The following is a 13,365-nucleotide window of genomic DNA, read 5'->3' as shown; positions in this document are numbered from 1 at the left end:
TATCACTCAAAATATGAGTATCTCTAAAAAATTCATCATCAAAGTCTTGTGATGAAAAATGGCTAAGTCTACTATTTATACTCCTAGACTAAAGAAGACTAAGTTATTACAAAAATGCCATTAATGAGGCAAGGGCAATGTTTGGCTAGTTGTGATGTTGACTTGGAATTCGAGATGTTTCTTCCATGCACAAATAGCCAACTCCCGATCTTGTCGAAGTTTGCAAGTGTAGCCAATTTGCAAAAATGCCCCTGTTTGCACGTTTGGCCACTTTGCGTTTATACCTTTCTTGCACTTCTAACCACTTGCGCATTTGGTCCCCTTTCTAGTAGCTTCTTCTTCAATCAACTCCCAAGCCACCTTCCATATCTTTGCCATCTTGTGTGGCTTGTAGAAGCCTCCACAGGCCTCAATTGTCTTCCTTCTCATCCATGTAGCTTATAGAGCTTGAAGTTCCATATCTTTGCCTTGGATGTAAGTCTTTAGGTGATGTGTGCCAAGTAGGATCATATCAACCCATCCCCGTAAGTCAAAAACACCATTTTAAAGCTATGGATTTACGTAAAAAGAGACCTAGAGCGCAAAACAATCTAATGGGACGTTACATAAGTATTGCAAGAAAAAGTTCAAAAAGCCCCACCATAAAAGTTAAGAAGGTCTACACAACGTCGAAACACCAAGTACATCAATGCAACGTTAACTGAGATTCTCAAGATCGAAGAGACTACTATGTTTGAAGAAGCTTCAAAGATTAGTACTAGATCAGAGAACTGAGGAAGAGATTCAAAAAGGGCTTAAGCATTTATGTTTGCAATGTTTTAGGAATCTCTAACAATGGACACAAGAACAAATTAAGTTGGTGATCAGAGCGGAATGTTAAGAATTCATCAGAAACTTAAAAAATATCTAAGATATTTTAATGAAGAATCTAGAATATGCAAAGAGTTGTAAGTCTTGGGAGGAGAACTCTAGAATGAACTCATTCTACAGTAATTTTGTGTAGTGAGATAAGGAAAAGAATGAAAAACCTAGAACTTCTAAAATGAAGTAGTTGAGATATAACTCATTAGATGTTTCCATCACAACCTATAAATAAAGCTGGTCATTTATTTGAGTTGTAAGTGCTCAAGCAAGAAACAAGTGAGTGATCAAGTGAGAAATAAGAGAGAGCAACAAAGATAGTTGCCAGAATGTGAGCAAAAAAAAAAAAAAAAAAACGAAAAAAAAAGAGTGTAAATAGAAGCTGGTCCTTATTTTGAAATAATAAAATTCAAGGTGTAAGCAATCAATTATTCTCAACACTACCACTCTTTAACTTAAGCAATCAAGAGGGAAAAAATAAAAGATAACAATAAACAAACAAGAGGCATCAATAATGACGTTTTATTCCTTGGTTGATGAGAACTTCCCAACCATATATAAAAGGAAGCAAAAAAACAAAAAAAAACTTGCTTTAACTAATAGTATGGGAATTTGATGAAACTTCCCATGTCCTTTAATAACTTTTCACACATATATTTTTGTAATTTACAAAGCACACTAACGAATATTGCTTTTCATTTTCTTTTTTCATACGCATTACATATTCAATAAATGTAATAAAATAAAAATAAAAAACAAGATCCAATAGATGCATGTGAAATCTAGCTACCAGAAGCCAGGAGTTCTGGTAGTTGTTGCCCTAGAATTATTGGCTTAATTTTATTTTTCAATAGCTCTTTATACAATCCAGCATCCCCATATGTTCTTTCAACTTCCACAACTGCCAAAAAATCTGTTAAACTGTAAATATCAATGGTCATGGTAAATTTACCATTTTGCACTTTGATCTCCATTCCCCATTGTCTCATCCTCTTTAGATTAAAATTCTCCTTCTTTGCAAACTCCTCCACTTTCTCTATTATTTTCTTCGGTGACCCTTTAACCACAACCTTTTCCGAATTTTCCATTGGGTTAAAAGACTCATTGAATAATGGGGAAAGGTTCAATCCCGAAGAAAATGAAATTAAATCGAATGCATTCATGGATGTTTTCTTAATATCAATATCTTGAGGGCGCTCCTTAGTGTGATCAATACTGTTAGAGTAGTCAATATCCTCTTCAAAGAATTTAACACATCTGAGACATTTCCTGAACCAAGGATCATCAATAATGTCATTAATGGTAATTCTTGTCAGGGGATTATTGTCTAAAAGGCGAGATAAATATCGCTTGAGATCGGATGACATCCATTTGGGACATCGAAACTCACCTTTGTAAATCTTTTTATACATGACCATTAGATTTGGATCGTTGAATGGCAAGTAACCAGCATTTAACACAAAAAGAATGATCCCACATGACCAAATATCCACTTTTTCTCCATCATATCCTTTCTTCGTTAGAATCTCTGGTGCTACGTATGCTGGCGTTCCACAAAGCGTGTGCAATAGTCCATCTTGTTGTACTTGATCCGTTAAGGCACTAAGTCCAAAATCTGAAACTTTCAGATCACCATTTTCATCAACAAGGAGATTTTCTGGCTTTAGATCACGATGGTATACCCCACGAGAATGACAATATTGTATGACTGAGATGAGTTGTTGGAAATACTTACAGCTGAGATCTTCACTGAACCGACCCTTGGAAATTTTACTAAACAATTCTCCTCCTTTGACAAACTCCATGATGAAATAGATCTTAGTTTTTGTGGCCAAAACTTCGAAAAGCTTCACAATATTGGGGTGGCATAGTCGACGCATAACGCAGATTTCACGTTTGATATTTGTCATCAAAGTTGGGTTGGCAATTCTTTTCTTATTGATAACTTTGACTGCAACACTTTGGGCATTTCTAATGTCTCTAGCATGGTAAACCTTAGCAAATGCGCCACAACCAAGTAACTTTCCTAACTCATAGTTACCAAATAAGCTGCTACTCTTACAAGGGGCCATGCCCTTGGGAAATTGTTCGATCTCAGGCATCGGTCTAGATCGATCGATGCCTTGGGATCGTACAAAGATAGTCTGTCAATTGATCTGTGATCGATGAAGAACAAATAAAAGGAGCGGTAAGCTCAAAAATGGGAAATGGGAATGGGTTGTCTATTTATTTATTGATTGTTGTGAAAATGTTTGAATCCTACGACTTTAGCGGCTTTGTTTGGTATATATAGGTGCCATTCATTTTTGACTTTTTCCTTTTTAAATAAGTAATTAGTTTAATTATAAAATTGATTATCGCCACACAACTCTCTTTTTCTCTCCTTTGCTACTAGTGGATGAGAATTTTGTTACTCTTTTCTATTCTCTTGTAAGTCAAACAATTGAAAAGTTCTCATTTGTAATTATTTATACGTGTCTGTCATTTGTTTCATCCATATTTAATTTTTAAAGAAAATGTTTCTCATATTTAATTTGTTATACCTTTTTTTTCCGAGGGAATATTTAGTTTCTTTTATTTGACCTACAGTTTGGCCACTCAATTATCTGCAAATTTTAAAATTTTGTTCTTATTATATATGACTAAGCAAATTTTGACCTTTTATTATAATGTGTGTTTTTCCCAATTATAAAACGGTATGTTATACTTGGCCACTTTTATAACTATATTATCCTCAAATATAGTGTAACATTACAAGTTAACATGACACATGGTGTCAAATGATGTATTGATATATTATTCTTTAAATTTGTGAGATTCACATGTAGCGAGATAAAATAAAAATAAAAAAAAGCACATTTTAATTAATTGAAGATAGAATTTACTTAGTCATATATCACGAGGAACAAATTTAAAATTTATTTATATTAGAGGGATTAAAGTAAAATTTTCCCTTTATTTGAATGTCCAATGGTTAATTGTGGTAAAGTTGAAAGCAAGATTATAATTTTGGCATACTGGCTCCAATCAAAATCGGTTCTTCTTATACACATGTGATTAGTATAAATTGTTGTCACGATCCAAATCCTACGAGTATGTGACTGACACTCAATCACTCCTAATTGAGTGTAACTAGATTAAACATGCATAATAAACAAAAACAAACTTTTAAGAATCAAAATATACTACATTTTGTTAGGATCGGCCTACTCCAATGCACTCTAAGAATCTGGTTGTTAGAGCAGTTTGCATAAGTAGGTAATGCAGTAGAATGTAAATCAACACAAGAATTTTTACGTGCAAAACTCCTTGCTCAAGGAAGTCAAAAACCACGACCTATCTCTCATAAGATTTACTTGAATTTCTCTTCTCTTCTAAATCAGGAGCCTTGTGAAGGTTATAGATAACCTAAGGACTTGTTCCATGAACAGTCCGCCTATGACCACAATTTAACCAACGAACACCTACTAGACAATACTTGCAAAATTAAATAAATGGAACCACAATCTAAGACAAAGTGTTGACTGCGCTCACTTTAGACTCTCGTTAGAATGTTGTGATTTGTGGTTGAGGTTAAAGTGCAAAGCTATCAGCATGTTATGTTTATATAGAAGTACTTTCCACCCTTGAATGAATCCAATCAAGTTTCAACCATTGGAACTTCTTTCTTTCCCTGTATATGCGTCGATAAAGCCTTCTATTTCAATTCTAGTTCCATGTTGATACGATTCCTAGAGGGAAACTCTAAAAATCATACACAAAATTCGCTTAAGACAAGAAGAATTAATTGGAGATAAGAATAGAAAGGATAGAAGCAAGACCCATTTAGTAAAGGATTTATGGACAAACTTGGATACAGAGAGCCAAACATCCCAATTGAATCCTACTAAAGAACCTATACTATTTGAAATTCAACAAGAGTTAATCAAATGAATCCACAAATGAGCAATTCTATTATGAGCATCAATGGAAAGAGGTTTTCAATAGGAAACAAAGGAATCCACCTTAATCAACTATCAATTTAATAATCCTAAGATTTGAGTATCACTCAAACTGAGTATCTCATCAACACTCCAGTCAAAACTAAGGAATGAAATGACTAAGGCAAGTATATATAGTATTTCCTTTACAATCCTAGTCACATTATTTAACTAATAGCCACTTTTTGCATTTAACTATCCATGCTTGCAATTATAGCCACACTTCACACGTTTGGGCTTCTTTAGGGGGAAAACATTGGGCCTTGGGTTTTTGGGCTCTTATAGCCTTCTTCCATAGCTTGAAGGCCCTCCAATGAATGTCTTTCAAGTGCTTCCAAAGCTTCATCCTCCATGATCATGGCTTGCAATGCTGGAAAGTCCTTGGTTTGATTTCTAGTACATGGTGATAGCAACTGTGGAGGCTCAAATTCATTAAGGAGAAATACAGCCAATGCCAAGATTCGAGGACGGATCTTCTTTAAGAGTGGGAGAATGATAACATCCAAGAAAGCTTAAATCCATTGAAGACATGGACTATCAAGATGCTTTAACGGGATGAAATTAACAATGAAAACATGTCTTCTGATGGAGGAAGAGCTCCAGCAAAAGTAGATCTTATGGAGAAGCCTTACAACTATTTTGAGGCCCAAATTGAAGACCAAGAGGAGTTGGATTGTGGCCCAAAATTTGTCCAAAGAAGGAGCTAAGTCTGCATCCCAATTTAGTGATTCTAGAAGCTCATTTAATGCTATTTTGGCTATCTTTAATTCATTATTGAACAAAGTGATGGTAGTCTTCTATGCACCTAGGAAGTTACACTTTATTAATTTTGTTTGACTACCCCATTGATAACTTCAAGAGGATGGCAGCCCATTTGATACAATATTCCATACGAAGATGAAGAAAAAAGGACAAGAAACATAAAGGATAGATAATTTGACACAACTAAAGACCCAAATTAGCAACCAAAGTTCTTGAATTAACTTGACCTCTAATTTAGGAACTAAAGAGCACCAAACTCTTAGGATGACCAATAGGGATTTGATACCCTAATAACCAATCCTCTCACAAGATTCACAATCTCTAGCTTAGCAAGCTCTCAACACTCAAAAGAGTTCACAATTTCAAGACATCAATATTCAACATAGACTAAGTCTTCCAAATGAAATAGACTACTACTTATACTAAGGTTCAAAAGAAGACAACTACACTATTACACTTTTACCCTTAATGAAGTAAGGGCCTTGTTTGGGTGTCTTCTTTTGGGAACAAAACTTGAATTTGCAAATCTTCAAGTAATAGTCACATTGAAAGTATGACCATCTTCCAACCTCTTCTCCAAACCATCCTCCCATGCTATCATGAATACTTGCAATCCCCGGGAAGGTGTTAGAGTGTATTCAAGTATGTCCCTCCTCATGAACAATGCTTGCATAGCTTGAAGTTCCCTCGCTTGGCTCCTTGTAAAAGGTCTTGATGCCATTCGAGTTGTATCATTCTCCCCTTCTTGAAGAGAATTTGTCCTCAAATATAAGGGATCAACATCTTGCACCACCATAGGAGAGAGATCACACACATTGAAGGTGTTATGAACTTGGTATTCGGGTGGAAGATCAATTTTGTATGCATTATCATTGAGTCGTTCAAGTACTTCAAATGGACCATCTCCTCTAGGCATCAACTTGGTCTTTCTTTTGTTGGGAAACCTCTCCTTTCGGAAATGTACCCAAACCCAATCACCCGGTTCAAGCACAACTCGTTTGCGGCCCTTGTTTGCTCTCTTGGCCGTTTCTTGATTCTTTTTCTCAAGGTGAAGCCTCACCTTCTCATGCAACTTCTTCATGGCCTCGGCTCGTTTGTTTCCATCTAAACTCAACACAATATCTTGAGATAAAGGGATTAGATCTAAAGGGGTTAGGGGGTTAAAACCATAAACGACTTCAAAAGGTGACATGCCAATAGTGCTATGAATGACTCTATTGTAAGCAAATTCAACCAAAGGCAATTGATCTTCCCAAGATGTTAATTTTCCTTTAACCATGGCCCTAAGCATAGAACCCAAGGTCCTATTGACAACTTCGGTTTGGCCATCGGTTTGTGGGTGACAAGAGGTAGAAAACAACAATTTAGTACCAAGTCGTCCCCACAATTCTTTCCAAAAGTGGCTAAGGAATTTTGGATCCCTATCGCTCACAATGGTTTTGGGAATACCATGCAACTTTACCACATGTTCAACAAACAAAGAGGCAACATGAGGAGCATCATCAACTTTATGACAAGCAATGAAATGAGCCATTTTAGAAAATCGATCAACCACAACAAAGATGCTATCTTTACCCCTTTTGGTTCTAGGCAAACCCAACACAAAATCCATCGAAATATCAACCCAAGGTTGTTGAGGGGTGGGGAGAGGGGTATACAAACCATGTGGAAGGAGTCTAGACTTGGCGCCGCGACATTCAATGCATTGGCCACAAATCTTAGCCACATCCCTCCGCATATGAGGCCAATAAAATTGTTCCTCAAGAATCCCCAAAGTCTTATCAATCCCAAAATGTCCCATCAATCCCCCATTATGTGCCTCTCTCACAAATAACTCCCTCCAAGAGCTCATGGGCACACATAGTCGCTTGTTCTTGAACAAGAAACCATCAAACTTGGAATAGGGAGTAGAAGACCTATCCTTAATCCACCTCTCCCTTTCCCATTCTTCGCAATCTAGAAAGATTTTGGCAAAGACGGGGTCCTCGGGATACAATGTCTTCAAGCTTTCAAAACCCATCAATTTGGAAGACAAGGTATTAATCAAAACATGTTTCCTTGATAGGGCATCCGCCACTACATTATCCTTTCCCTTTTTGTATTGGATTACATAAGGGAAGGTTTCAAGGAATTCAACCCATTTGGCATGCCTTTTGTTCAACTTACCTTGGGCCTTAAGATGCTTTAAGGACTCATGGTCGGTCCGAATTACAAACTCTTTAGGCCACAAGTAGTGTTGCCAATTTCCCAAAGCACGAATCAAGGCATACAACTCAAGATCATAGGTAGTGTAATTCAAAGTCGCTCCCTTGAGTTTTTCACTAAAATAGGCTATGGGCTTTTGGTCTTGCATTAAAACGGCTCCAACACCCACTTTGCTTGCATCACATTCAATCTCAAATATTTTGTCAAAATCGGGTAATTGCAACAATGGTGCGGAGCTAAGCATTTGTTTCAAAGTTTCAAAGGCATTAGCTTGCTCCACACCCCAAGAAAAAGGTTTGTCCTTTCGGATTACCTCGGTCAAAGGAGCGGCTATGGTACTAAATCCTTTAACAAAACGCCTATAGAAACTAGCCAAGCCATGAAAGCTTCTTACATCTCCAATGGATTTTGGAGTGGGCCAATTTCTTATGGCTTCTACTTTGGATTCATCAACCTCAACCCCCCTTGAGCTCACGACAAATCCCAAGAAAACAACTTCATCCACACAAAAGGAACATTTATCAACATTGGCATAAAGTTGTTCTTGTCTAAGCACTTCAAACACACATTTCAAATGACTAACATGCTCATCCATGGTTTTGCTATACACCAAAATATCATCAAAATAAACAACCACGAATTTGCCAATAAAAGGTTTCATCACATGATTCATCAATCGCATGAAAGTACTAGGAGCGTTAGTGAGACCAAAAGGCATCACCAACCATTCATATAGACCAAACTTGGTCTTGAATGCGGTTTTCCACTCATCTCCGGGTTTCATCCGGATTTGATGATACCCACTCCTAAGATCTACCTTAGAGAATATGCATGAACCATTTAACTCATCAAGCATGTCATCAAGACGGGGTATGGGATGGCGATACTTTACCGTTATCTTATTGATGGCCCGACAATCAACACACATACGCCATGATCCATCTTTCTTTGGCACCAAAATCACGGGCACGACACAAGGACTCATGCTTTCTCTCACAACTCCCTTTTCAAGGAGCTCATCCACTTGCCTTTGAAGCTCCTTAGTGTCATCCGGGTTAGCTCTATGAGCTAGCTTGTTTGGCAATTGAGACCCCGGAACAAAGTCAATTTGGTGTTCAATTCCCCTCAAGGGTGGTAACCCCTTTGGGAGTTCCATTGGGAACACATCATCAAATTCCTGCAAAAGAGAAGAAATAGAGCTAGGAAAAGAAGGGGTTAGTTCATTAGTGTGCAATGCATAGTCCCTATGCATGAGGAGAATCACCGGTTGACGCTCCCCCAATTCCTCCCTAATTTCCCCACAATTCGCCAAAAGCGACACCTTAGTTTTTCCTCTAAGCTCTCCTTTCTTTCCACTCAACTCTTGAGAACTACTCTCCTCTACTCCCTCGTCCCCCACATTCTTCTTTTGCAATGCACCATGTCCCTTCTCCTTTAACTCCCTCATTTTGTTATAGATCTCACCCACTTGGGAGGGGGTCATGGGATTCAAGACATGTTTGGCACCATTGTGGCCAAGGGTGTATTGGTTAGTTCGCCCATTATGGTTGACGGACCTATCATATTGCCATGGTCGGCCAAGTAGAAGATGACACGCTTGCATGGGAACAACATCACACAACACCTCATCATGATACTTCCCAACCGCGAATTTGATGATAGCTCGTCTAGTCACCTTCAATTCACCACATTCATTGAGCCATTGAAGTTTGTAAGGGTTTTCATGGCGGGTGGTGGGAAGTTTCAAGAAATCAACAAGGGTGGTACTAGCAACATTGGCACAACTCCCACTATCAATGATCATGATGCTAGTGTTTTGGTTAATGATGCACTTGGAATGGAAGCGATTTTCCCGTTGACTTGGGTCATCCATTGCTTTACTTATCATGGTTCGTCGCACCACATATAGAGGTACAATAGGCTCATCATCACCTTCAACACCATCCCCTTCACTATCATGATGTTCATCCTCATGATTGCCCTCTTCATCCCCTTCCTCACATTCTTCCTCATCCTCACTATAAGTGTCTTTCAAAATAAACGCTCTACGATTAGGGCACTCACTTGCTCTATGACCGAAGCCATGACATTTAAAGCATTGAATAGGAGTTTTCGTACCTCCTTCTTTTGGAGCAAACTTCGGAGGTTGCTTGTCAACTTGCTTCTCAACTTGAGAATTCTTCACAAATGGTTTCTTGGCTTCTTGCATGGGGCCCTTATTCTTTTGCCAATTGGAGGAGAAAGCTCCTCATTCTTTGTTATGGTTCCATGAACTCACATAGCCCCTTGATTTATTGATTTTGTCCTCCTTGAGACCCTCCTCAATTTCAATAGCCGCTTGAAGGGTTTCTTCAATGCTCCCATAGTTGTGGAGTCTCATTTGGGAGACAATGTCACCATTTAACCCGGCTCGGAACCGAGTCATAGCATTTAACTCATCCTCGTCAAAGTCGATTCTCATCTTGACAATTTGAAACTCATCATAGTATTCTTCCACACTCTTTTTGTTTTGCCTTAAGGTATACACCCTCTTGAGTTGTTCTTGTTTGTAGCGTTCGGTGACATACTTACGCCGCATGGCCTCCTTCAATTCATCCCAAGTAGGTGTGGGCGGGAGTCCAATAATTCTTCTTGCCTTCACTTGAGTTTCCCACCATGTGGAGGCATACCCCTCGAATTGAGCAATGGCGTAAGAAGCCTTTTTCACCTCGGACATGTCATTCGTCAAGAAGATTCTATCACAATGTATCACCCAATCAAGGAATGTATCGGGATCACTACTTCCTTTGAAGGTTGGGAGAGTAACCTTGATGGAATTGAGACTCGTGTCTCGCCCTCCGCCATAACCGTGATTCCTATTAAAATCTCCATCATCGTCATAACCTTGATGGTCACGACCTTGGTACCCTTCACGAGCTTGGTACCCTCTTTGCCTACCCATGTGAGGGTTAGGACCATGCCTTCCCCCCCTTCCTCGATAACCTCCTTGTGCTTGCCCTCGTGGCCTCCAACCTTGGTCACCATAATGTTCGTGCTCAAGTAGAGCTTCCTCTATCCCTTCCTCATTTGGTTGTTGGATGTTTGGATGGTTTTGGGGTGGCATTGGTGCATTTGGGTGGGGGTCATTTAGGGGTGGGGCATTTGGATGTGGGTCATTTGGAGCTTGATCTTGTTGGAGTAGGGTGTTCCGTTGGCCTATGGGAATGTTGTTTGGTGGGGTAAGAGTCGTGTTTTGGGAAGTGGGGTTATATAGATGATGGAAGGTGTCGGGTGACACTGTAGGTGAAGTGCTTCGAGTAGCTCCACTTGTGCCACCTTGGTATTGCACTTGGGGAGAATACGAGACCTCCCTACTACCTCCTTCAATTGCTTCCACCCTACTTCCCAAGTTTTCCATTCGACCACCCATGTTTTCCATTCGACCACCCATGTTTTCCATTCGACCACCCATACTATCCACTTTATCGTTCAAGGCTTGTAAGGCTCTCATTACATCAGCTAGTGTGAGTTCCCCGGTGGGAACTCCAGTTTCATCCTCCGTAGCCATTGTACCTATTAAGACACTCAACAAAGCAAACAAACACGTTAGATTAGTAAAATCAACTCACAATCGCTCAAGTATGCGCACCTTTGATTGCCTCACAAATTGCTTCCGCCAAAGATTGTGTGCTTGTTAATGTTGACTAGTCACAAAGGTTCAAATTCTACCCTTGGTCGGAATAGATTCTTGTTATCAAAAAGAACGAGGACGACTCAATAAAACAAACGCACTTGAGCCAAGAAATGACAACGAAGTAAAAAAAAAAAAAAAAAAGCACGAAAGAATTGGCACGAAAGAAATGCGGACACAAGAACTAGCAACACAAATAGGAACAACTACTAAATGGCTACTAGTTAAGAGACACAAGAAAATTGGAATGCAAAAATCGGGAAAATAACTAAATTTCGGGCCCGGGTAGGTGATAACTTGAAAACACGACTAGGAAGCCCCAATTGATCCAAGGTATCAATTTGAAATAATGATATTTTTTTTTTTTTTTGTTCCCTACCAAAGGATTAGGGACACAATATCATCAACTAAGGATCAAGAAATTTTTGTTTTGAGAATTGAAATCAAAGAGAATTAAAGTTGAAAAACCTGAAATGTGCAACCCGCGACGCATGTGCAGCACCTGCGACTCGCGGTTCAACCTGCGATAGTGATCCGCGGCTCGCGGTTGATGCAGCCAAAATGTCAATTCTCTGTCACAAGGTGCGACACCACCTGCGACTCGCAGGTGCAACCCGCGATGGTGTTCCGCGGCTCGCAGATGAGGCACCCCAAAACGTTCAACTCTCTGTCACCAGGCGCGACTTCACCTGCGACTCGCAGGTGATACATGCGACTCGCAGATGTCGCATATGGCGTCGCATTTGGGCCAACGTTGGGACTTAAATTTTTTTTTTTTTTTTTGTTCCCTACCAAAGGATTAGGGACACAATATCATCAACTAAGGATCAAGAAATTTTTGTTTTGAGAATTGAAATCAAAGAGAATTAAAGTTGAAAAACCTGAAATGTGCAACCCGCGACGCATGTGCAGCACCTGCGACTCGCGGTTCAACCTGCGATAGTGATCCGCGGCTCGCGGTTGATGCAGCCAAAATGTCAATTCTCTGTCACAAGGTGCGACACCACCTGCGACTCGCAGGTGCAACCCGCGATGGTGTTCCGCGGCTCGCAGATGAGGCACCCCAAAACGTTCAACTCTCTGTCACCAGGCGCGACTTCACCTGCGACTCGCAGGTGATACATGCGACTCGCAGATGTCGCATATGGCGTCGCATTTGGGCCAACGTTGGGACTTAAATTTTTTTTTTTTTTTTTGTTCCCTACCAAAGGATTAGGGACACAATATCATCAACTAAGGATCAAGAAATTTTTGTTTTGAGAATTGAAATCAAAGAGAATTAAAGTTGAAAAACCTGAAATGTGCAACCCGCGACGCATGTGCAGCACCTGCGACTCGCGGTTCAACCTGCGATAGTGATCCGCGGCTCGCGGTTGATGCAGCCAAAATGTCAATTCTCTGTCACAAGGTGCGACACCACCTGCGACTCGCAGGTGCAACCCGCGATGGTGTTCCGCGGCTCGCAGATGAGGCACCCCAAAACGTTCAACTCTCTGTCACCAGGCGCGACTTCACCTGCGACTCGCAGGTGATACATGCGACTCGCAGATGTCGCATATGGCGTCGCATTTGGGCCAACGTTGGGACTTAAATTTTTTTTTTTTTTTTTTGTTCCCTACCAAAGGATTAGGGACACAATATCATCAACTAAGGATCAAGAAATTTTTGTTTTGAGAATTGAAATCAAAGAGAATTAAAGTTGAAAAACCTGAAATGTGCAACCCGCGACGCATGTGCAGCACCTGCGACTCGCGGTTCAACCTGCGATAGTGATCCGCGGCTCGCGGTTGATGCAGCCAAAATGTCAATTCTCTGTCACAAGGTGCGACACCACCTGCGACTCGCAGGTGCAACCCGCGATGGTGTTCCGCGGCTCGCAGATGAGGC

The 13,365-nt window shown here is 40.0% G+C and overlaps 1 protein-coding gene across 2 annotated transcripts; it reads right to left on the bottom strand.

Moving 5' to 3' along the window:
* Positions 1-1,452: 1,452 nt before the first annotated feature.
* LOC132644111 (CBL-interacting serine/threonine-protein kinase 11-like) lies at positions 1,453-3,131 on the bottom strand. Of its 2 annotated transcripts, XM_060360668.1 has the most exons (2): positions 2,252-3,131; positions 1,875-2,130 (listed from the first exon to the last, which is right to left on the bottom strand). In XM_060360668.1, the coding sequence occupies exons 1-2, from the start codon at positions 2,961-2,963 to the stop codon at positions 2,021-2,023; spliced, it is 822 nt and encodes a 273-aa protein (XP_060216651.1). In that variant the 5' UTR covers positions 2,964-3,131; the 3' UTR covers positions 1,875-2,020. The 2 variants fall into 2 exon arrangements, with proteins under 2 accessions (XP_060216650.1, XP_060216651.1); XM_060360667.1 differs by having other exon boundaries at positions 1,453-3,129.
* Positions 3,132-13,365: the final 10,234 nt, after the last annotated feature.

The sequence above is a fragment of the Lycium barbarum genome, chromosome 6 (assembly GCF_019175385.1).
Source record: "Lycium barbarum isolate Lr01 chromosome 6, ASM1917538v2, whole genome shotgun sequence".
Taxonomy (NCBI): Eukaryota; Viridiplantae; Streptophyta; class Magnoliopsida; order Solanales; family Solanaceae; genus Lycium; species Lycium barbarum.
Note: the sequence above shows the minus strand (reverse complement) of the source record. Positions and strands in the feature narration are given on the sequence as shown.

What these genes read in the sequence shown, in the direction of transcription:
- LOC132644111 (XM_060360667.1), bottom strand. Translation starts at nt 2,963, where the DNA reads ATGCCTGAGATCGAACAATTTCCCAAGGGCATGGCCCCTTGTAAGAGT.